This window comes from Vigna unguiculata, chromosome 5 (genome assembly GCF_037176805.1).
Source record: "Vigna unguiculata cultivar grain cowpea cultivar isolate G323 ecotype 2 chromosome 5, ASM3717680v1, whole genome shotgun sequence".
Classification (NCBI taxonomy): Eukaryota; Viridiplantae; Streptophyta; class Magnoliopsida; order Fabales; family Fabaceae; genus Vigna; species Vigna unguiculata.
The window spans coordinates 8,174,124-8,200,736 of NC_140796.1; the positions used below are offsets into that span (position 1 = coordinate 8,174,124).

At 28.0% G+C, this 26,613-nt stretch overlaps 2 protein-coding genes across 2 annotated transcripts; one reads left to right on the forward strand and one right to left on the reverse strand.

Moving 5' to 3' along the window:
• Window positions 1-11,908: 11,908 nt before the first annotated feature.
• On the forward strand, window positions 11,909-13,573 carry LOC114183428 (WRKY DNA-binding transcription factor 70-like). Its single transcript, XM_028070449.2, has 3 exons — window positions 11,909-12,344; window positions 12,698-12,802; window positions 12,939-13,573. Exons 1-3 carry the CDS (start codon window positions 12,028-12,030, stop codon window positions 13,387-13,389), a joined length of 873 nt encoding a protein of 290 aa, XP_027926250.1. The 5' UTR covers window positions 11,909-12,027; the 3' UTR covers window positions 13,390-13,573.
• An 11,671-nt stretch (window positions 13,574-25,244) lies between these two features.
• On the reverse strand, window positions 25,245-26,101 carry LOC114185689 (transmembrane protein, putative (Protein of unknown function, DUF599)). The gene is made up of 2 exons (XM_028073561.2): window positions 25,877-26,101; window positions 25,245-25,774 (listed from the first exon to the last, which is right to left on the reverse strand). The coding sequence occupies exons 1-2, from the start codon at window positions 26,039-26,041 to the stop codon at window positions 25,262-25,264; spliced, it is 678 nt and encodes a 225-aa protein (XP_027929362.1). The 5' UTR covers window positions 26,042-26,101; the 3' UTR covers window positions 25,245-25,261.
• Window positions 26,102-26,613: the final 512 nt, after the last annotated feature.

Below are 26,613 nucleotides of genomic sequence, written 5' to 3' on the forward strand. Positions count from 1 at the left end.
TTAATTTTGTGATTTTATTCTAATTATTTTTTGTCATTTATTTCTAACAACTTAAACGTAATATTACACTATGATGGGTACGTAAAAAAATATGAAGAAAATGTACTTGTAAGTAACGAAGTATGTCTCGTGAATAAGGAAGATTATATAGTTTCTTCAGAAGTTATTTCAATTAAATTTAGTTTCATTTGTATACTTGTATATTCTACTATTAATAATATACGGTATTTTAAAAGCTTTCTTGTCAAGTTTAAAATAAAATTAATAAAATTTAAAAACTTAAGTAAACGTTTTACTGTGTTGATTTTTCTGCAATGGTAAAAATATAATAAAATCCAAATTATTTAGAAGGGTGAAGTATAAACTTTTTAGGTATAAAAGAAAAATAAAAGACATTTGAAATGTCTTGTGAATTATAGCCTAAGGTTATGTTTGAAAAATATAACTGAAAAATTAATTTTGGTATTGATACTAGAAAGTTGATAGCTAACTAATTAGATTGGAATTATTTGATTGAAGTATATATTAAAGTGGCTTGTAAAAGTTCACATTTGTATTTTATATATATAATTTAATTCATAAAAATTGTTTTTATAGTATTTATAATTTATTTTTAAATGAATTTTTAACTCTTCATTGTTTATTTATACATCAATGATTTTGATCACGTTTTATGCATATTCAGTTTTTTTTTTTATTTAGTGGGATTCATTTTAAGAAAAATATGAAAAATTTATAATGATGAAAATTCTAAATTATGTTTAAGTATATAAAATAGAATTTTGTCTATTAAGTGTTTTTTTCTAAATCTTATCCTTCTTTGAATATTCTTTTATATATTTTATTTGGTTTTTGTATGGCTTCTAAAATTATTCTTTATCCTTTTCTCTAATGGTGACTTTGAATAAAATAATCATGTATGATAATTTTATTCAAATTAGTCACTACCAATTTGAATAGTGACAAATTTTAGTGAAAAAAATAATTAGTCACTATATAGTGACTAAATTGAGAACTAAAATAGTTTAAAAAAATTATAATTGGTTTCTAAATTGATAATTAAAATAGTTTCAATTATGGATTGGTTTTTAAATTGGTCACTAATATTAACTACCAAGTTTTGGCTACTAAAATAATTGGTCTTTAATTAGAAAATTTGGATTCACACATTAACAATCATATATTATTTGTCTGTAAGAATTAGTGTATACTTTTCAATATTCATGTATCTATATATCACGTATCATATCCTATCATTTTGAAAATAAACATATTGACGTATCGGATACGTGTCATATCCGATACGCATATTGTATCTGTGCATCATAGCTTAAAGGTCTCCAACATGTATAACTTGTATTTCAACTTTTTAACAAAAAGTCAACTATGCAGGAAAACTTAAACTCTTTAATTATTCTTTTCTATAGAGTTTGATTTGCTGCAAAAAATTCTCCTTAATTCTCCGTTAATCAAGTTTATTTAATTGTCTTCAAATATTTCCAACAACTTTTACATTGTTTTGAACTTTCAAAGTGAAAGTCAACATTAAGGTCAAATTAAGTCTCTAAACTTAAAGTGGTGAGATTGCCAAATAAACTAGATATAAAACATTTTATCCGTTATTTCTGAGTATATGTCAAATTATATAATTAGCTTGTCGTGTTTATTTTGAATATGATTATGATTTTATTATGATCATGTATTGATAAACAACACATTATTATGTTGAAAGGGGGAGCTACTTCAACTCATATGAAGATGGTTTTGATGATGTCCTAGGCTACACTTCATGTGCATTACCAGTTTAGAATTAGTCCTGTTTTAGTTAGGCTGAGCATTAGGCTGTTAGTATGAAATTATCATATGTAAATCAAGCCTATATTAAGTTGTAATTAACCATCACACTCTTGCTTGTGCAATCATGAATTGATTAGCTGTTTAACTAATGGATTAGATGTGAGTACTGCACTAAGGTAGTGAAAATATACTCATGATAATCGATTAGGTAAATTCCTAATCCATTAATGACAGCAGAGAACTTAGTATAAAATTTGTTTTCTGAGATCTGTTTCAGTTAGAGAGAAAATTTACAGATCACTGAAATTCATTATGAGAAACAACCCTCTGAGAGACACAAAGTCCTTGAGCATTCTGGAAGATCATTCAAGTGAAGATTCAAGGAGATTGATGGTTGATTCTACCTTGATGGGTCTAGCTTGAATCTAGGAGCAAATTGACAAATCTGCACAACATAGGTGTATTCATTTCTTGTTTATTTTGATTGTATCTCTGATTACAGTTGCTTCATTGTGTGAAGTGTAGGCCTAGGTGCAATTGCGTGGATGCATTGCTCCTAGGGGGAGTTCTTGATTGATAGATCAAGTTCTTTGGGTTTTTAGGTTCTAGAATTATATAGGTGTTCTTGTAATTCTTGAATCCTATTTGTGTTAGTGGAATCCTTCTAAGTGGGTTACTTAGGAGAAGACTGGACGTAAATTCATCTTGAATAGAACCAATATAAACTGTTGTGTTTTGCTTCTTTCTCTTCTCTTACAATCTTTCTTGATTGCTTTAAACAGTCCATTAACACAAAACTGCGAAATTGATTAATTGGGTTATAAGACTTAAAGATTCTTTCAAGATTCCACTTAACCAAGTGAAAGACTCATTAATCAATTCTGATCCCTTTCTGGGTTGAGCTATTAGACAGATCTGATTTTAACATATTATAGAGGTTTTGAACTGGAGGAAATATGTAAATAACTAAAGATATTTTATATTTACAATTGTTTTATATTTATTTATTTGAATTATGTAAAATACATGTATATTTATGTGTGTGTGTATATATATATATATATATATATATATATATATATATATATATATTATATTTGAATATATTTCAATCATTATATTTTTTACATATTGTATCACACTTAGTCGGTCACGATTAGTATATCAACACATATCATCCTTCACTGACACACTACATCGACAAAGGCTGGGGGATTGGTGTACCGTACCTGACCAACTTAACTATACCATACATGACCAACTTAACCATATAAATAACACCTTTACGTATATGCCGGAAACAACCCAAGTACACGACTCGGGCCGGCATAGACTTAAACTCATAACTGAACAAAGCCTAAACTAATAACAAAACCTGTCAATCTAGGACAGTGCACGGGCAAAGACGACATCCGTCAACTAGAGAAGTAACCGGATCAGACCGTTCCTAAAGACTTAGCAAAATCAAAGCCCCTTAGTATTCAATAGGCCCAGGCCCACTTACAGCCCAAGCCAAGGCCCAGCCCATGGCATAATCAGACATAGTTAATACTCTATAAATACATGTGGACCCCAGTAATTAAAGGTACGCATTCATTATTCCATTAATCACTTGATTTGACCTTTTGAGAGCTTTGACTCACTTGAGCTTCGGAGTTCCTTCTGCAGGTAATCCCTCCTGGGTCCAAGCCGGCATGTATCAACTAGGAAGAGGCCAACTGAGGAGATAGCGGACTACGTGGATAAGGTGACGCTTGTGCCTAACTTATCTTGTTTGTTCTCTGCAGGAACACATATAGTACTAAAATATTTATTTTTAATATATTAATTAAAATATTTTAATTAAATGTATAATAGAGAAAAACATAACATTAAGTAATGGTTAAATTTTTTGTGTGCAATATAATATTATGTTTAAATAATAATGACAACAATATAAATAATATAAAGGATAAGTAAATAGTATAATGAAAATAAAATAAAATAATCATCTATCTTCATCCATATCTTATATAATAAAAAAGAGTAGGTTTAATTATGCCTTTGGTCCCCATTTTGGAGTTAAAATCTCAAAATGGTACCCAAATTTTTAAAAGTCTCAAAATGGTCCTCTTTTTTGTTGAAATGTCTCACGTTTGCCCTTCCCGTTAAGTCAAGGTTGACGCCGTTAGAGGGAGTGTCACATGTCAGTTCCTCGATTTTTTGAATTTTTTTATTAATTTTTTTTTTGAATTTTTAAAAAAAAATCAAAAAATCGCCACGTGTCAAGATGTCATCATGTCACGTGGCAGTGATAGTGACACGTGTCAGTATTACGCCACATGTCATTTTGTTAGTCTCAATTTGGTCCCTTTATTTTAATTTGTCTCAATTTAGTCCTAATTTTTGTAAAAATTCAGCAATTTTGCCCCTCTCCAAATTGAAATCAAATTTAATTTCTGTATAAATAATGTACACAAATATTTCCATCAAAATTGATATTTTAAGTAAATATTTTTAACCAAATTAAGTTCATTTAATTAATATTTTACATTGAACTTTATTTAAAATGGTTTAAAAGTTGTTAATAGAAAATAATGTTAATAGAAAATTACCTAGTTCATGTTACAATAAAACACATATAAATTTAAAATTTGAAAACAATTTTAAGTAAAGTTGAATGTGAAACATAATTTTAACTAAACTTAGCTATGTTAAAAATATATAATAAAAATATCAATTTGAATAAAAATATCAAATTTAATAAAAATATTTGTATAACATTTATATAAAATTAAATTTTGTTTCAATTTGAAGGGGGACAAAATTGCTCATTTTTACAAAAATTAGGACTAAATTGAGACAAATTAAAATAAAGGGACCAAATTGAGACTAACAAAATGACACGTGGCGTAATACTAACATGTGTCACTGTCACTGCCACGTGGCACAATGACAGCTTGACACGTGACAATTTTTTGATTTTTAAAAAAAAATTCAAAAAAAAAATTCAAAATAAAAAAAATTCAAAAAAAATTAATAAAAAAATTCAAAAAATTAAGGAACTGACACGTGACACTCCCTCTAACGGCGTCAACCTTGACTTAACGGAAAGGGCAAACGTGAGACGTTTCAACAAAAAAGAAGGTCATTTTGAGACTTTTAAAAATTTGAGTACAATTTTGAGATTTTGACTCCAAAATGGGGACCAAAGACATAATTAAACAAAAAAAGTAAAAGATAAATTTAATATGGAAAGACAAAAAAACACGTAAAGAAACTAAAGTATGGCGTTTTGAAATACAAAACCTAAAGTAAGCAACCTAAAATAGGATTATAAATTAAAAACAAATTATTCACCAAACACTCCAAATTTTATCTAATGGTTAAGTGAACAGTACAATAAAAAAAATACTAATAAAACAAAAATAAATGTTAAAATGTTTAAGTTATTAGTAATTACTGTTTAGAAGCAGTAATCTGTTTTCTCTTTCTTTTTTAGGTTTCCAGAATCAAACAATCAGAATCAATAGTAAAAGTTCTTATTATCTATCCCTATCAATATCTTATATATTACAAATGAGTAAAAGAGAAATTTAATTTAAAGAAGACAACAAGAAAATAAATATAAAACACTATAATACGACGTTTTGGAATAGAGTACCAAAAAAGTAACCTAAAAATTACAGATTAAAAAAATACATTTTGTAACGTCCCATTTAATTATTAAACGAAATTAAAAGAAACGTCACGTAACGATAGTACAATAGCGTAGTCCTGAAGTCCTTAACACAACTCCTATAATCTGGGCACACCACGATGCCAACGGAAAACCAGATACAAGTCTAATCAAAGAGAGTAGAGTAGTAATGCATAAAGTGATACATGGGCCATAACCCTAAAGAAATCATGAAGAAAATAAATCCAGTGCGGATGGCTAAGCAGCGGAATCACCATTTCCTTGTTGATCACGAGAAACTCGCCTATCTGCTCCCATCAATTAAATTGATGATCATCGCAAGAAAGAACAGCCACATACAATACAACCATACAACAAACAGGGTAAGCTAGAGCCGACAATATTTTCATCATACAGTCAAATATATTTTCACCATTCAATACCCATACAACAAACAAGCATGTTATGACTCTTCAATCAATACACTACGACTCGACTTGACTCATCCGGATACGTATAACTTGGTCGGATTCAGCGGATGCTTGCACCTGTGGTGGATACCTCTGCTCACCCCCGAGCTATGTGTTACAAGTGTTACAATGAATCAATTTTCCCTCACCATAGGGTTAGCCCTTAAAAAATTTCAGGCCTCCTGCTACCCTCACCACAGGAATCAGTCCGCTCTATGTGAGACTAACTGACCCTTTAGGGTGTCAGGATGCAACCTTAACTTGAATCCTTACTTAGTTATACAGATGGGGCACCACCATGGACACCCACTAACAGGGGCCATGGAATTACGTCCCGACCACTGAAGCACAACCCTGAAAGTCTCACCTAGAGACTCCAAGGAATTAAGCACTGACACGAACCAACACACATAAACAGTCAATAATTTACACATACGTTGCACATAAGATTTCAAACCAAAATCCATAACCAAACCCTCATTTCTCATATGTTGAATCATTACCAACTCGTTATTCCCAATCATGAGTAAAGTGTTTCTCCTCATGCCAAAACCATACCAAACATTTACCAACTGTCAAGATCCATTGTTACTCATGCCAGGTTTGTGACCACACGCACATACATATGTATCCAACTTCTCATGTACAATTCATGTAGAAATCATGCCAAGCTCACAATTCCCCTACATATAATCTCCTCCCAACATGCATAATCATTTATACAATTTATAACACAAATCATACCATGCCTTTCAATTCACAAACTTAACACCACATACAAAACACATCATAACCAACAATCCAATTACCAATTTAAGAGAGTTATCCAACCTGCAGCATATCTCGCTCAAGCCAAGAGCTCTCGCTCAGGCGAGAGGGGTATCCTCGCTTAGGCGATAGACCCTCGCTTAGGCGAGATCGCGACCAATGCTGAGATTTCCTCGCAGGCTCGCTTAGGCGAGTCCTGGCTCGCCTGGGCGAGACAACCTCTCGCCCAAAAGTGGCGTCCCTCGCCTGGGCTAGACCATGACAGTATACCAGACCTTCACTCTTCCTCGCTTAGGCGAGTGGCTCTCGCCTGAGCGAGACTGGCCTCGCTCAAAACCAGAGTCCTCGGCCTGGGCGAGGGTTCGCGAAATCCTGGTTGCTCCTGCAAGTCTCGCCTGGGCGAGTTACTCTAGCCTGGGCGAGATTGACAGATCCTGTCACTGCCTTTCCTACAACAGTCATATATCCATACCCAAGCAACAGTCCAAGATCGTTCATACATTCATCACAAACGTACAGTTCATGCAATACCAAACAAACATCAAACTCGCCAGAAAATCGTTCAAGACTCCAAAACTCTAACTTTCCCGTACCTAGAAAAGCTTAGTAGAGGTCCTGGCGGCACGACCACGGGCACCGCGGCTCTAAGGACGAACTATGGGGCTGAAAACAGAGTGAGACAAAACCAGGAGATGGAGTTAGTAGAGGCTCTCAACTGAAGTTTTGATAAGGTGAAGAGGGACCAGCACAAACAAGAAGGAATACTTACATGGAGTAGCAATCTCCCTTAGCTCAACGTGACTGTGAATAAACCCTAGCAGAGGGGTTGACGACTGCAAACCTAGGTTCTGTGAAAATGAGCGAAAAGTGAGGCTTAGAGCAACGAAATATGGTTTTTATCTACTGGGTCAGCCCTTAGGCCCACTTACCAGGAAAGTCCCTTAAAATATAGGGCAGGGAGAAATGGAAATGTTTTTAATGGGCCTTACACATTTTCATCAAACACTCCCATTTTTCATTTAATAACAATAATAACTAACTTAAACAACATATCCAACATAACTTAAGTGGCTTAACATGTTTGAATCATAATATACGTTTGGTTTGTTAATCGTAGTATAAGTGTTATATTATATATTATAAATAATTAAATACATATCCAAGAAAATCCTATCTTTAGCGAGATTATGTGCAATTTCCCACATTTTTCAATTTGTATTGATTTAGGATTTGCTTGGAACAACTTTCTACAAGACTTTTCAGAAGACAAAATATATAAAAAAATTATATAAATTAAAATTAGTTTGTAGATTGTTTAAGGATATAAAAATTAAGGTTTAATTACTCTTTAGGTCCTTATTTTTGTCTAAAAATATCAAATTGATCCTCTAATTTTTTTAAGTTTCAATTTTGTCTTGATTTTTTTTAAAAATGATGTAATTTAATTTTTTTTGTTAAATTTTTTGAAACAGATCAATGATTTTATATCAAAATTGAAGTTGCTAATAAGGATAATTTGTTTTATTAATGTAATTAACATAATAATAGTGTCAATTTTAACAAAAAATTATTTATTCGTTTCAAAAAATTTAACGAACATATATCAATTTTTTAAAAATTATGACCAAATTGAAATTTAATAAAATTGGATGACCAATTTGACATGTTTAGACAAAAAAATGAATCAAAAGAGTAATTAAACTGAAAATTAAAAGAATTATATGATATAATTTTTATAAATTAAAGTTAATTTCAATTTATAAAATTTCTTTCATAAAACTTGTTTTAGTGAATTTCAGACATTGTTAGTTGTTTAAATAAGTACAGTAACATAACTGTACATGAAGTTTCTACAACTTACCCCATGTCAAAGCAAACGTTTACCTATGACAAAAAATGGACATCATACTTCTTCATGTTATCTTCTTTTCTAGGGAATTGATTTATTTTATTTTTATGAAAAATGATTGAAATTTAAATTTTTGATAAACGTGCATAAATAATGTGTTTAGTTTAGCCTCGTAAAACGCGATAGCATAGATAATAATGATGTAAATCGAATCTAGCAAGCAACGAAGTACGATTTGATTGGACTAATAAAATAGTGCTTAGCACGTGTCTCATTCCCTAACAATGCATTAGTTTATAATTAAGTAAAATTATTTAAAAGAGTGGCATGGTGGATATACCTTAATTAACACTACTTAATTCTTCACCATCAATGAACTTACAATCTACTTGATCTAAAATATTTCATTCCATGTCGCTTTCTCTTTTGAATGCTTCCCCTTGACTTTTTGAATCTCCTTAATTCAACTTTATAACATTGAGTGTTAAAACAAGTATTGAAAAAAAACAAAAAAATTGTTCGTTCACACTTATCTTTTCTTCAATTCATATCAACCATTACCAACCTTTTGTTTGTTTGGAACTCTAGAACCATTAGAGAAACCTCAATTTCATTTTTATAATCTCAAAGATCATGTGAGATTATTAAATTACACAATAAACCTAAACCTTAAATTATATAAGATAAATTTTTAAAGATTAAATATATTTTTATTTTTAAATTTAGATAACGAAATTAAAATTATTCTTGTTCCAAACTTTTATATAAATATATAAATATATATATATATTCTTACATTTTAAAAATAAATCGATATAATTTTTTTAATTTAATAACATTAATTTTGTTGAGTTTGTTAAATGGTGTTTCAGAACATGTCAAATAATGTAAACAATACAAATAAATAATGTAAACAACATAAACGTCAACTTAAAACTTATTTGACAAGTAACAAAATTTAACATAATTAAATTAAAAGACTATACTGATTTATTTCTAAAATTTGAAAACAAAATTAAATTAAAATTTATCATAGATACAAATTTATTTCATATCCAAATTGAAGACTAAAAACATATTAATTAATAAATTTATATTCTTTTATATATTAGTTGATATTATCTTTAATTTCATTGGTATAGATATTAAACAAAATTGTTATAATTGAAGATTGCATTAATTGATTTAATTTAATTATGATTTCAAACTTTGAAAAAGAGTGTTTTAAATTTAAAATTTTTATTTTCTAGAGCATAATTAATCGTTTTCCATAAAAGAATAGAAATGTTGTTTATTAATTAAAAAAACAAACAAACTGAAGCTAGATTTGCGGAGAGGGCACGTGATTATCAAATAGTTAGCTCTTGTGGTCACGTGCGATGCCATGAATAAGGGACTGAATCTAAACTGGGGATGGAATAGAATTTTTTTTTAGCATGTTGTTATTATTCTACACTAAATAATTATTAAAAATTTTAGATCACATTATTATTTTATTCAGAATTCTGATCAAATGTATCAATTAATTATCAACCAATTGGCACATTCTTCGCTGTTAAATTTATAAAAATTTCTATTTGTATACACATTGCAATTTAAGCAAATAAAATATTTCTACTTTATTAATGGTTACTCTTTTTCTATAATCTAATGATTTATTAACTGAAAATTAAACGTTAATTTCTAAAAATATTAAGAATCATATAAAAGACACACCCCTGTCAATAAATGTTATGAAATAATTTGTTAATTGAGTCCTAAAAAATGTAACAATATGCTATGTTTAATATTGTGTTTATTTTTATGTGAATAAGTCTCTAAAATTATACATCTTTATCATGTTGTATTTGAAATTAAATAATTTTTATTTAAGTGGGTAATATATTAATTTGTTTTAATTACTAAACACATATTACTATTTTCGCTTAAGTTTACCAATCATAAACTAAAGTAATGAAAATATATAATTGTAGAGACTTAATAGAATTTTGAAGATTTATTTTAGTTTTCTATGTTTCAATAAAATATAACTTATAAGGTTTAAGGGATCATTTACTTACTTTTTGTTTTATACCAAAAAAAAAAATTATAAAATTTAGGAGATAATTTTGCTTAGAACATCCACAACGACAATGTAAGATTGCTAATGATTTTTTTTTTTTTTAATTTTATGGGACTTAGAATGCACATATATTTAAGCATCCACGCCAAATTTCACTAGAATGTGTCCTTAATTGAATCTTATAACTTCTCTTCAATTAAGAAATAAAAAAAATTAAATATGAACATTGTTTTTAAAGTTTGAGGTTTAAATTAAAGTACAATTTATTCACTTATAAAATACAAATTAAAATACGAACATTGTTTTGATAGTTTGTATCTTGTAATTAACTTCTTCTACTGAATGTAGCAATAAATTATACACAATAATTAAATTTTGAAGTTTAAAATACAATTTTTTCACTTAATAAAAACATTACTTCTAAATGCAAAAAGAAAAAAAAAAACAATTGTCTTTCTCTCAACCAATATATATATATATATATATATATATATATATATATTACATATTTTGTGTGTTAATACTTTTAATTTTTAATTAACACATGAAGATAAATAACAATGAATTTATAGTTTTTTTTTTCGTTCTTATTCATTGTAAAAATATAAGTTTTTTTTTTTAGTTTTGAGACTTATAATTCAATTATATTGAATCACAAAGTTAATATCAATAGTTTAAATTATAATTATCCAAATTTTATAATAAGTTAACTTATTTATTTATATATGTAAACAAAGTTTTCTTTAAAATAAATATATTTTTAAACCCTTTTCTCAAAGAAAATTTAGTACTTAAAAAATAATGACCCATATAGATCCTGGCCCATTTCAGTGAGGATGAAACCCAAGCGTTGGAAACAGATACTTCTCATCATGGTTCAACATTATCTTAATAAATGCTACCTGTGATCCTTATCCAATGAATTCATTTTTTCACACAAAAAATACTCAGAAAGGGTACAACAGTCTTTCCATTTCCCAATCACCACCAATCAGATCCCGCCACCTGTGCTATGACATCTCGCCAACGCAATGCCTTTGACGTCATCTTCTCTCTCCTAAGAGTAACCCACGCACTATCCTCCTTCTCACGTTCCACCCCGAAGCCCCATTCTAGATAGTTACAGGTGGCATAATTCTAGTCGCTGTGTTGTTCACGCGCACACATTGCGGTGGGGGTTCATGTTCATGTTGAAAGGTGTTGGAATTTTCGTGCCAAGGTTCCTTTGAACATCGGGCATGTGCGCATTGCGACAACTTGCTGCCTCTTTTGATTTTATTTTTCCTCGTATATAATGCCTCTCCCGTGTAAAATACATAGCTGAGTTGAGTATGAATGTGTGAGTGATAAAACAAAACCTAACCAAGAAACAAGGTCGAATTTGTGAGGGTGTTCCGTCGAAGTTTCTGAGATCGGTAGGAACATGGACAACCTTAGCGGTTCTACTAGTCGTAAGAAAGCAATCGAGGAGCTTCTCAGAGGTCGTGATTCTGCTACACAGCTCAGGAGTGTCATCAATGGGAATGGTGAAGATCTTTCTTCAGCAAAGAAACTCGTGAAGGAGGTGCTCATGTCCTTCACCAACTCCCTCTTGCTCTTGAACACCAGCAACACCACTTCTGAATTTCACGACGATGTCTCCAATGTTCAGCTTTGGGACTCTCCCAAACTCGAGGACTCTCAAGAGAGCAATTGCAAGAACTCCACAGTTAAAGCTCGAAGGGGGTGCTACAAGAGAAGGTAATTAATTAATTAACTAACTAACTAACTAATCAATACCTTCAATTTAATTGATTAGATTTGCTAATTTAGTGTCTCTTTAATTTTGATAACGTGTGACTTTACCCTTACGTGTGCGTAATATTGGACCCCGTGAATTATTGTTCATATATACATATAAAACATGTGGTGAAGTACTGTGGTGTTTTTAGGTAGACCCTGTCTAATAGTCTTTGTTTCTTTGTCTTTACCTTTGATTATTATGTCTGTTTGGCACAGTAAGAAAATGATTGTTGCAGACACTGCGATTGGTTTTGGTTTTTATGAGAACCAATTAAAAAAAGTTTATCTGAATTTGCAATTCATGTCTGCAGAAGAACTGAACAAACAAGAGAGAAGGAGTCTAAAGCTCCAATCGATGATGGCCACCAATGGAGGAAGTATGGTCAAAAAGAGATCCTCAATGCCAAATTCCCAAGGTATATACATATATATATATATATATATATATATATATATATATATATATATATATGATCATAACATAATCATATATGAGTTAAGGTTTTGTAGGAGTTTATGGAAAAATTGAAGTGTTGTGGTTTGAATTTGCAGGAACTACTATAGGTGCACTCACAGAGACCAGGGTTGCCAAGCAACAAAGCAGGTGCAAAGAGTTCAAGAGGATCCAATCTTGTACAAGACAATTTACTATGGTGAGCACAGTTGCAAGAGTTTGACAAACCCTGAGATCATACTTGATCCTATGTCTCCCTCATCTTCTTCCAAGTTTCTTAGCTTCAACAACTCCTTCCCTACCCCATCAAAACAAGATTGTCCCTTTCTCTCATCTTCCTTCCCTTCTTCATCTGTGAAAAGGGAATGCAAGGAAGAGATTCCTCCCTCAACTTCCTCCAATGATTACCTCATCTCTTCTGACCTCACCTTTGATGGTTCACCAAAGCATGTCACTCTATCATCTTCAACACTTGACTCAGAGTACAAGGCTGTCGACATTCCTGATGTCTTTGATGATGTCTTTGAACACTTCTTTGAATTTAGATAGTTTCCCACTTTTTTTCCTATTTCAAGCTTTATTTCAGTGAAGCTATGCAAAAACAAACTGTGTAATATATATAGTACTTTTCTTAGAAATTGGTAGTATAGTAGCAGTAGTGGAACCCATCTTTTTATTCTCAATATTGGCATTTCGTATGAATGAGAAAAGAACAATGTTTTGACTCGTTTCATCAGCGAACATAAGTTAATTTATTTAATCAGTGGGAATGAACTGATTAATTAATTTTTCATGTAAGAAAAAATGAGTATTTTGAACTTTCATTTATTTCATTTTTGTGTAAGAAGATAATGGTTTTCTTGTTGTTTATATGTGGTTAAATGAAAAGTGAGGTGAAAGCAACATGCACAATGAATAGATGGTTGGGGTCACTTGGAAAAAGGTTAAGGGTAGGTTCAATGCATATGTTTTTGGAATAGGGGATATATAAAGCCAGCAATAAAAAGGTGATAGAGATGGCATGTTTTATTGTAATTAAGGTTTGATATCCAATTTTGAAAATGACTTTTTTATAATTTTTTTTATAAAGTTATTAAATAGAATTTTTTTTATGAAAGTTAAAAAATAAAATAATAAAGTTTAATTTTTTGTTTATCAAAATTAATTATTTATTAAAATTTATCAAACAAAATTTTGTTAAAATATCATTTTCCATCTAATTTATAGGGAGCAATATTCACTCCAATCCTCTACTTTATCATCGGAATTGGCTTTTGTTATACAAAGTTATGTATTGTTGCTATTTCTATAAATATCACTTTTCTATGCATATTCATCAAAGAGATTCCTGATAAAAGCAAAACATATTTCATTTATCTTCATTTAAAGGATACTCTTTAAATATGTGGCTAAAGAGACCCATTGAAAGGTTGTTTTCATTGTTCTTATTCATTAAATTAGAATAAAAATAATAAATAGAAAGTAATTTATGATTAGAGATGGCAAATAAACCCGTCCCCGTGGGTATTGCCCGAACCCGTCCCCGTTTTGACGGGGAATCCCCGCATTGACTGGGTATGGGTATGGGTATGGGGAATCCCCGACTTTTTTAATTGGGTATGGGGATGGGTATGGGGATGTACATATACCCGCCATAATACCCGTCCCCGCCATATCTCCATTCTCGTTTAAATTATTAAAATATTCACAATTAATCAAGTAACCCCTATATATATATATATTTTTTTTTTTCTATTTTTTATTTCTTTTAATTATTTCATTTGTCATGAAACTCATTCTCATCTCCAATATATTTTTTATCTTATCATAACCTTTATGTAATTATGTTAAAATGATGTATGTTAATTAAAAAAAAATTATGCCTCACATTTGAATATTTATATTATTTTTTAATATTTTTATTTATTATAAATTTTTCTTTCACATGAGAATGTTTATACTCTCAATTTAAGATAATATAAAAAAATTCTTTACTTATTATTATTATTATTATTAATTTTTGTTTAATTTGAAGAACTCTTTTGTTTCATTAAAATAATTTTCGTTATTTTTCAACCATTAATTATATGTTAATATTTGAAAAGTTTTCTTAATTCTCTAAGATATTTTTCGTCTTATCATACCTTAGTTATACATTTGATTTCCTTTGTGTGATTTTTTTCGATAGTCTCTCAAATTATTTCTAAAACACACATTTGTTAGTTTTTTAATATTTTTATTTATTTTTTTTATTTTCATCATGTAGAATAATATTTCGATATATTCTATCTAATTATTTTTTATTTTATAACTCATTATTAATCATAATGTAATTTTTTCACTTTAAATTCTGTTTGAAGTGGTTAAAATTTTATATATATATATATATATATATATATATATATATATATATATATATATATATATATAATGATATTTAGGAATAGTATATGATAATTCACTACAAGAAAAACATGAAATGGTGACTGATTTAGTCAGTAACCCATATCAGTCACTATTTTTCGTCATTGGTGGTAGTAGTTGATTTATTGTCTGAATCAATGACTAAATTAGTGACCGATTCAATGATCGGATTTGTACTTGATTTAGTGACCAATTTAATTACTAATTTATATGTAATTTAATGACAAATTTTTTGGTCACTAATGATTTAATTTTAACCACTTCAAACATAATTTAATAATTAGTTCTGTAAGGTATTTTTCATTTTATCATACCTTAATTATACATTTGATTTCCTTTGTGCGATTTCTTTCGATAGTCTCTCAAATTATTTCTAAAACACACATTTGTTAGTCTTTTAATATTTTTATTTATTGTTTATTTTCATCATGTAGAATAATATTTCGATATATTCTATCTAATTATTTGTTATTTTATAACTCACTATTAATCATACTGTAATTTTTTCCACTTTAATTGTATAAATAACTTTTATTTACTACAATATAAAAATTTAATGTAATTGCTATGAATATTTTTTTGTCACTATCCAACATATATTGAAGTTCAAAAGATACAAAATCTATGTCAAAATTTTATTATTATGTTTATTATTTGTTCTTTGTGTCATTTTGATCAAGTGATGTATTATAACTTTTATTAGTGTATAAAAAAGAGATTCATTATAATTTAAAAAATTGAAGTAAACAAACATTTAAAATATATTTTAATTTGAATATTTGTTTTCCTTTTATTATTATGTTTATTATTTATTCTTTGTGTCATTTTGATCAAGTGATATATTATAACTTTTATTAGTGTATAAAAAAGATATTCATTAGAATTTAAAAAATTGAAGTAAACAAACATTTAAAATATATTTTAATTTAAATATTTGTTTTCCTTTTATATTTTTTTGAAATATTTTTTAATTTTATCAACTAAGTTCATCATTGTTGTAGTTTGCAAATTTAACAAATGTTTTGGTTCACATGAAATTTTATTTGGTATTCTAATATAAAATGTAAACAATTATAATTTATTTTAAGGTATTTGACATCGAAGAAAATCCTCCTAATATTGAATATTTCATAATATTATGTTTTCTTTACTATAATTTTTTTTCTTTTATAAAAATTAATATTGAAGTAGTTAGAACACGGGTACGGGTATGGGTACGAGATTATACCCGTTACCCGATGGAGATGGGGATGGGAAAAAAGTTTGATACCCGTTGGGTTTGGGTATGGGGATGGGGATGAATTTTTTATGCGGGGATGGGTATGGGATAGCGAAACCCGTCCCCGCCCCGCCCCGTTGCCATCCCTATTTATGATTAGGAATTAAGAGTTTTAATTTCAAATTTTAATTACAAATTATTTAGATATCACTCAATCAATCTTTTAAAGAAGTAAGAGTAGTAAAATTAAGGGGGACAAAGTTAGAAAATTAGAAGGCAAAATATTTTTTTTCAAATATTTAGTAATAATTTTAACAAATAATTATGCAATTGGTTAGGTTTTTAATATGCTGATAATGTATATTTTTGCATGGATAGCGTATGTCCACATACATGCATCATGTGTATGCACACAAATTTTAAACGCATTTTTTTTGTGCGTGTGGATAGTATTATATATATATATATATATATATATATATATATATATATATATATATATATATATATATATATATATATATATATATATATATATATATATATATATATATATATATATATATATATACTATATTTGTTAATTAAAATTTATTGAAAACTAAATAATTAGTGAATCTTATTAATAAGAAGTATATATAACCCACATAACTTTTTATTTTGAATAAATTTCATCCACCCGTAAAAAAAATGTCACTAAAATGTTCTATTTTTTTATAAATTTGATTAATATTGTTTTGCTTAGAATTAGTGTCGTCAATTATGTTGAGTAACTGTAATAATTATATCTCCCGAAAAATATTATCTTTGGAAAAGATACTTGTAAATACTATATAAAAAAAATGCAATAATGATTTAAAATATAGAGTGATGAATTTTGTTTTTACTTTGTGGGTGACTACGGATGAGTTGTGTTGGTTGTTAGAACCTATCTAGAATTAATTTCATATTGTTTTGGATTACGTGTTCGAAATTGGATCCAAAAGTGAAGAGAATCTAGAACGAGTTAGAGTTTGACTAAAGATATAAAACATATCTAATTTTTAGAGTGAGTTTAGATAATCGTATTAATTACCCACATTCCAAATTCTATAAGAGTGACCAGGTATAATTAATTTGTTTTTAGTCTTTATATTAGATACGCATTATTCATAATCAAATTTAATAATTAACATTGTTGGATATCTAAGATCATATATATAAATTTTCTCCAAAATAGTTTAATTATTAATTACTTTATTGAATTAACTAATTAAAATATCTTTAAAACAATGTAACAAAATTAAAAAAAAAAATCATCGCAATATTAAAATAAAAAAGTCTATTTAACCTAAATCTAATTATAGCTATCTATTTTAAATTCATGATTAAGTTTTATTTCTCACTTTTATCTTTTACCTATCGTTTCTGTCTATTTTTCTTCTATATTCTAACTATATGTGCAAGACTAAACTTTCATCCTTAAAGCACAATTATTATCAACTTTTAGGTTGGTCGGAAATAGTGGTCACTAGTGAACAGCAACGTGGATCTTTTAGAATGTGTTCACACCGTGAATCACTATCTATAAAAGTGTCTGGGTCTACTTTTTGCACAAATAAAATTATTTTTTTTTATAGTGAAAATATGATACTTTCTATCTTCCTCAATTTTAGAAAAATATTTTTTTAAATGCATGTGTATATAAATAATTAAAAAAAGAATTAAAACCATTTATTCTTTTAATCTTATCGGGAAACTTGTTCACTATTTTCCGTGAAACTTTTATTTTAAGCGTGTTGTTTACATGGTAAGATTCAAAACTCGAAATCATACTTAAATAAAATAATTCGATGTCACTTTAACGAATGATACGTTACTTATATATATTTATTTATTTAACTAATATGATGTTGATAGAATGATACTGATGTATGATATTATCTTAATATTACATTTGAAATTAATATTGATTTAGAAATGAATGTTGAATAGGTGTCAATTCTGAAGAGTCAAATTGGGAAAGAAAGAAAAAATGAGAAATAATTTTGTAGCATTTATTTAGAAGACAAAAGTATTGAATTTTTGGTGGACCCATTGTGTATAACGTTTTGCAAGGTTAGTAAGTGTAGACTCTTTTACCAGCAAAAAATTTAGCATTATCTTTTAGAAAAATGGGAGTGTTCACACTGACCTGAGGAAAAACTTGGTCCAGTTGTTTGAATTCAAAGACATGAAACATCTTTAAATTTGTTTTGCATGATTCACCTACCTCTTACATGTTTCTTTTCTTCAATACATATATAATGGTAATTTTTTGATGTGAAGTGTGAATTAATTGCTGGTGGTTTGGCGATGCATATTCTTATAGGCAAGTCAAGTTATGTGAAGTCATTCTTTCTTTCATGGAAGTTTCTTTGCATTTTTTTTTCTTTTAACTGTTCATCCTACATCAACTAATCATTGATAAGATGAATTTTCATTATACAAATAGATGCAAATAAATCAATTTTGAAAAATTAAGTTTAAAGTTTGATTATTAAAATAATATTAGAATAATCCGAAATCTATCCTAATAACAAATTTTATTATTTGTTAGATTTATTATATCACACTATATAAGATCATTTAAGATAAATATGTCTTTAGTACAATAAATTTGTTGAAGATATCGTAACGATTGAAAAATAAGATGAATTTTTAACAAATAGATGCATGTCTAACTTATATACTGATTTTGTAAGAGTTGAACTAAACTTAAAATATAATTTTTTATTTTTTTTACTTTTAAAAAATTGTATTTCATGACTATTTTTATTTACATAGGTGATCGAAATGAAGAAAGTTGTTGATCGTGTGAACATGGATATAATGACAAATTTTTTCATATTTTCTTTTTTGTTTGTTTGTTTGTTTTATTTTGTATATTTTCTCTTTCTACCTTTCGTTTAAATTTTTTCTTTTCATCTCCTTTTCAACTATCATCTTTTTATAATAAAATCCTATTAACTAGATAAAAACAAAATTAAAAACTTATATCCGATTGAATCTTAATTTAGAGCAAGTTCACTTTTTTTTTTTTGTAATTTTTCTTGCCTTTGTAATTCAAATTTATTTGTAAACAATTTACTCTTTGTTGATTATGTCGGTTGAGAATTTTCGTTCTCGCAATTTGAACACTTATTATATTTGAATCTTAGTTAATATGGTGTTTTTCATCAGGTTTCTATAAGCTTGGTGTGATTTACCATTTCTTTTCTTATCTTTTGGAATCTAAGCAATTTTCATATAAGGAGAGATATTTTTTTAAGTATTATTGAAATATTAAATATATTATGATTTGGATTAGTTGGTCGTAGCATGTTTTTTGTTAGGTTAGATTGAAATAGAAATTTTCTTTGCATATTGATCATTTCAATAGTATGTATATATTTGGAACTTTAAATGTTAGGTTGATTGTTCAATATAAGTATTGGATGGTCAAAATTTGAGACTTTTTAATTAGTAGGGTTAGAGTTGGTTAAGATGTTTTAATGTACTCATGAAAAAGAAACATGCACCATTAAATTTTACAATGAAATTAGGCTTGAAAAGTCCAGGTTGAGAAATTGTAGTTATCAAATGCAATTTATACCAAAATGAAAAATTGAAGTCATTTTGGGTCGAAAATTGAATTCCTTTATACGTATAAAAGCTTGAAGCAAAGTTTCAGAAACCGTCTTTATCTTTGGCCTACATGGTTTTGGATACGCATGGCGTGCGATGTTGTCGTGTCATTTGTATTGAAAAGTTTTGGCAGTGTCGTGTGCTAAGAAAAAAAAAAAAGGTTAAATTGGAAAGAAAAGGAAAATGTAAAGTTAAGGTGTCAAAATTATCATAACTTTGGACTGTAGCAATGCCTAGGAAATGTAACTATCACGTGAAATTTTATAAATGCTTTGAATTATTTTAAAATGAAATCGCCATTAAAATTTTCATGTTCTGTGATTTTTTATTTTCTTCTAAAAATTTATAAGAATTTGTTTTTGTTAGATTACATAAATTATTTATCAACTAAATTTTAATTATTTTAGTACATAGTTCATAAATTAAGCAGGTTTAGTTTAATCATATTAAATAAACTAATAAATTAGGATTAACAAAATCTAAAATGATATAATAGTGATCACTAAAATATTTGACCGAGATGATGTCAATCAATGGCAAATATTGGACAAAAAATTCAAGGGTGTTAAATTATTATTTTTTCACATTTATTATATCTAATTATAAAAATTTTAGAAAGTTGTTTCTCAATTTGATCGTCTTTAATTAATGGATTCACATGAAATTTTTAAGGTTTGATCCACGTAAATGCGTTTTTTTTTCATATCTAGCAAAGTCTTCCTTTTTGAAAAGGAAAGAATCAATTTTTTACTCATTATTATAATTTTTTTAATATAAATTTATTACTAATCACCTATTTAAAAAAAGATAAATTTATCATATTCGAGTGATACACAGTAGGTAAATTTATCACATACAAAGAAAACAACAAATTGCTTTATAAAAAAGTAGAAAATAAATTTATTCAAAAGAAAGAAATTGATCGATCCGAAATATTTATTGACTTTTTAATTTTACCTTGATACAATTTTATCTTAAAAATAAAGAGAGAGATTGAGAGTAAAAATAAAAATAAAAATAAAAAGATAAAAAAAAATGAAGATATATAAGAAAGAAAACAAAAGGAAAAATCATGCATGAAGTTTAAAAAAGAAAATAAAAAAGTTAATATAAATAATATAATAATATATAAAATTAATTTTAAAATACATATAAAATAATAAATAAATAAAAATTGGGGAAGTTATGGCGCTCCTATGTCACAATTAAGATCCGTCAGCGGTGGCACTAAAAATATTAAAATTCTAAATTAATACCATAAATTTGTCTATAAAGTAAAATTAAGTAATTTCTAATATACTAAAAAATAGGGTTAATGTACAGTATGGGTCGGTTAGTTAAAATTGTTTCAAAGAAGATTTGTCTAATTAGTGCGAACATGTGTCGTTGCGAATGAAGGACTATGATATGACTCATTGACTATTGTGGTCTGTTAGTGTTAATGTAACGTGTACCTCAAAGAAAACACGATCAACAACCACTTGGATGTCGAGCAAGACCCTAGCAATGCTAGCAGTTGGACTATCCTCAAGATTCCACCCTGGTATCCATTTACAAAGATATGTGCAATGTCAACGACCGTGCGGTCAAACTCCCCTTGCAATGTCAGCAGTTGGACTACCTCCAGGATTTTATCCTGGTATCCTTTTATGCAAATTAGGCTTAATGCTGCTTGGCAGAGGCCTGACCGAACGACGCTAAAGTCTATTAATTAGTTTTGTTATTAACGTTAATTAATCACTAATCAGATTTAAACGGTAATCGGATCATGATTAGACCAATCCTAATCACGAATTCATGTAGAAAATTATAAATACACGTTAAAAGTATAATTGTTGGCATTTTTCTCTGGCATTCATTACGACATTTATTGATTTTACTAATTGAACCGTTAATGACTCTAACATCACCTGAGTTTCTTTAACAGGTCCACTGAATAAAAAAACTGGGACGCTGGAACAAAGAATGCAAGATTTGAGAAATTACTTAAGTACCAATTCGTACGTCCAAAACAATTAGCATAATAGTAATGTTTACAAAGTTAATTATATGATAACACATGATTAAATCAAATAAAATAAAATCGCTTAAACCAAGTATCACGTCTAAACAATAACGAAATATAGATTGGTGTGATTTGAACTTATTTTCAAATGCCCATTAAAACTACTAGGCAATTATTTGAAGGTATTCATTGTGACACTAAATGTGGATTTATTATCATATTGTTGTGATATTTCAATGTTAATTTTGAGAATTGGAGTATCTTCATATTTATAACACCCTCTTAGATGACCAGATATCAATGATTGTAATAAAAGACTTCTTAGCACACTAAGTTTAATCAACAAGGAATAACATGGTTGTACAAGGCTCATTTCAATCTTATAAGTGACATCTATTATGGTGCCAAAAATAATTCCTAAATGACCATATGGTTAGCATATGTAACATGACAAATAACAAAAGATTAATTATTTTTTTCTCTAAATTTAGTATTCATTTAATGATTTATTTTAGTAATAAATTTAGCTATATTATTTAGATAAAATTTAAACTAATTTTACTTTACATAAATATAATGTTTGATTTAAAAATATATTTGCTTAATAATAATAATAATAATAATATTATGTATAAAGAATTAATTATCTAATGATTTATATATATATATATATATATATTAAAAGCTTTAAATCATGTTTCATTTTATTAAAATTACTATTAAGGGTAAATTCAAAAAAGTGCTAAAAGTTTTATTCCTTGCGGTAATAGGAATTTAATTTTACAAAGGTGTTAATTTGTGTGGTGGAAAATTATTTTTGATAATATTTTAATAGCATTATCGTATGCAAATTAATATATTCTTATATGTTTTTATACAATCAATAATATAAAATAGATTCATAAAAAATGAATGAAATAAAACAATTTTGATTTATTTTTTTTATGAAAAAACTGATTAGCAAAATGAATCTTACATTATTTTAGAACTTCTAGTAGTAATAGACTCAGTTTTTAATTGCTAAAAAAAATGTTAATCATATCAAATCATGGTTCCCTATTTTTATTTGTATATTTATTTTCTACCCAATCATTTATTCTAATTTAAAGATGATGTTATATCACAATTTAATTACTTTAATAAATATATCAAATATAATGTATGTGTTAAAAAAATTATTTCATTTAACACACTCTTAAATAATGTTTTTAAAATAGCATAAAATACATAAGTTGTTAAAAAATTAAGGAAACTTTTATGAGGAATATCTAAATTCGATTTTTACATAATTTATCCTTAAAAAAAATAAAAATTTCGTAGTTTCATACTAATAATTAAACCATAACTTATCCAAATGCCCAAAGTTGTTGAGATTTGCCTCAAGATTCTATGAAAATCATATATTTGACATGATATTAAAGTATCGGTGTCTAATAAGATGATAGTGTATTTTTAGAAAAAAATAAAAGGTGGAAAACAAAATGAAGTTAATGCATGAATCACAAATATCTTTGAATAGATAAGTGGCAAACATATCCTCTATTTATTGTTTGAAAAATGTCCTAATTTTCACTATATTAGACTTTTCATACTCAATCTAGACCTACACCTAACACTTTCTTCTCTTCTCGAAATTATGGTTGTGGGACATTTGCACTTATCTCCAAATCACTAAAACGAATACAAACTATCATGTTTATCCTAAAATATATATTTTTAAAATAAAATTTATTTATGTATATATTTCTTTGAAAAATGATACTATGACTTTTATTTTTTTATTGTCATTATTTATTTTTTGACGTGACTTAGTATGAGTCATTGATTATTTAAAAAAAAAAAGATAATGATACATTAATCAATGACCCAACACTAAGTCACATCAAAATAAAATGAGAGTAAAAAAAAAAAAAAGAAGTTATAATATCATTGTGCTATTTCTTTTCTCATTCATTAAAGAAGAAAAACATACAGAATGTATATCTTCTTCTCTTTTCTTTAAATTTTCCTCTCTCTCATTTTCTCCTTTTCTTCTCCTTTTGATTTTAGTTCTCGTGGCATTCACAATCAAATTCAAACCTCTAAACAAAATATAAAAGAAAAACATTTCAATCTGATAGAATTTTGAAACAAAATAAAATCAATTTTTCTCTATAATCTTTGTTCTTTGAAATTTAGTTTTATGTGTATAATTCATATTTTCTTGGTTAGTAGTTAAGAATTTTGATTTCATCATCTAGATTCTCTTTTAATATTATATTGTGGTTGTTTTGGTGTTAAAATTGTTGGTGTTTAACATGACACCTTTTGCCATAGCCCCAGAAATTTGTTCTCAACTTTACACACAACACATATGCATTCTCAACCACTCTCATTTTATCTTTTCTATGTGCACCCGACACATAATTACAAGTATCCAACCCTAATTTGTATGTTTTTCCTTTTCCTAAATCTAACATAATGTAAAATTGTTTTCTAACATAAAATTGTAAGATTTTATTTTATTTTTTTAATAAAGTTAACAAGTTTTAGATTGAGTGTCTAGAATATTTAATTATTTCATTCTTTTAAGATTTGATATCATTTTTTATCACTACAAAATGAAATAGTTTTGATTTTGTTCATGAAGTTTTTCTTTAATTTCCATCCATCCATCCAAAATTTAAAATCGTTCTTTAATCTTATCATCAATTTACGTAGAGTTAGCAAATTGTAGTTTTGATTTCTAAATGTTTACTGATTCCTATCTCTCTATTTGAAACTTGGATTATTATTATTTTTTTCATTACGCATAAAATTGCGCAAATTTTGTTAATCCCTCTGGTTTTAAAATTTAGTTAAATGCGTTGCGTAATGCTAATCATGTAACTGACATGTGAGTGGGGAAGTATGACATCATTAAAGATTAATTGGAAAACATTAACGCAAGAAAATACTAAATTAATATATTGTGATTACCACATTATCTTTTTCCTTTCATTGTAAATGATCAGAAAATTTAAAACATATAATAAAGATATAACGTGAATTTCTATTATATGAATCATTCTTAAAAAAGAAAATTTTGTCAAAATTTTTCAAAGAATCAAATTAACAGAGTAAACACGTTCATATCAAAAGAATCAAATTTATTTTGCAATGATACATTGGTTATGTTTGTGAGGGAATTTGCAGACAAAGTCCAACTCATGAAGGACAAAAACCAACACCAAGGAAGCCATAAGTACTGCCACTGGACCCAGCATCCACAGCATCAAAGGAACAGCAACACAAAGTACCCTACTTCCGACAAGAGCTAAGGTGAACCCTCTTTCTAATATGGTGTGTGTGTAACCCCCTGACAAAAACTCCCCATACGCATTCATCAGAAAATTGGCATCGATCAGAAACCCTATCGCCATGGAACTGAACATGAAGCTCATCACCAAACAAATTGACGTTGATCCATACTTCAAAAGAAAGGTTTTATCCGACTTAGAACCGAAAAATCCACTGCTCAAGAGATGGCTAGCATTGTAGGTGTTGTTGCTCAAAGCTGCCAAACCCAGGTTAATCAGAATGGTTATAGAAGCTGTGAGTATTGTAGACATAAGAGTGTTCCTCAAGCTTTGCACTGTCAACATAGCTTTGCTTGCATCACCCTTCACACAAATATATATCGTAAATTAATCTTATTTCTAGTCGATGTAAGATTTCTAACGAATTATATCATTCCAATGAATGTGAGAAAAATATGCACTTACCTGATTTAAGTTAAGACTCCAAGTTGTTCTTTTGAGCTTGTCGATTCCGTAAGTTGTGCGCGAAGGATTGTTCTTGATGGTGTGGCAGAGATAGACATGGTAACTCACTGTGATGAAGAGGCTCAAAGGGATGAAAATGGTGTCCAAATAAAGAGCCACTCTCATCTTTTTTCCCTGTTTTGATGAAGAAAATAAGGAAGAAAGTTTGGTAAGAATGAATGACACATGAGATGTGTGTTTTTATAATGGGGGTGTTGTGTTAGAAGAGAATGTGAATGATGCATGAAATATTGTTTTTAATTGTTGTTAGTGCATGCTACGGCTCCTCTGCAAGTGGAAATGATATAATGGACACCAAACTCGATGTGGGGTTTGAGTCATACGTAACTCATACATATATGCGTCAATACCTAATTAACATGCCACCACATCCAATTCAAACCAACCAATTAATTAATCACTTAATTAGATATTCATAATGTGATTCGAAACTATATATAATCAAAGACATAACCTTATAATCTCGATGAACAATACATAATAACAATTCTTTTATCTGGCAATTTATCATATGAAAGGAAATGTTTGAATATATAGCGTGACAGTGAAAATTAACTGCTCAAGACACATTCATTTAATTGGTAGTCATCATGTAATTAAACACTACAAATAGGAATAATTATTAATCTAACGTTGGTTGTTACAATATGGATCACCATTTTAATTTATTTATGATT

Bases quoted from the DNA above. Each gene is read 5' to 3' on its own strand.
- LOC114183428 (XM_028070449.2), top strand. From the start codon at position 12,028: ATGGACAACCTTAGCGGTTCTACTAGTCGTAAGAAAGCAATCGAGGAG. The intron at 12,345-12,697 runs GTAATTAATTAA...TCATGTCTGCAG, and splicing joins AGGGGGTGCTACAAGAGAAG to AAGAACTGAACAAACAAGAG. The intron at 12,803-12,938 runs GTATATACATAT...TTGAATTTGCAG, and splicing joins CTCAATGCCAAATTCCCAAG to GAACTACTATAGGTGCACTC.
- LOC114185689 (XM_028073561.2), bottom strand. From the start codon at position 26,041: ATGAGAGTGGCTCTTTATTTGGACACCATTTTCATCCCTTTGAGCCTC. The intron at 25,775-25,876 runs GTAAGTGCATAT...ATTTGTGTGAAG, and splicing joins GGAGTCTTAACTTAAATCAG to GGTGATGCAAGCAAAGCTAT.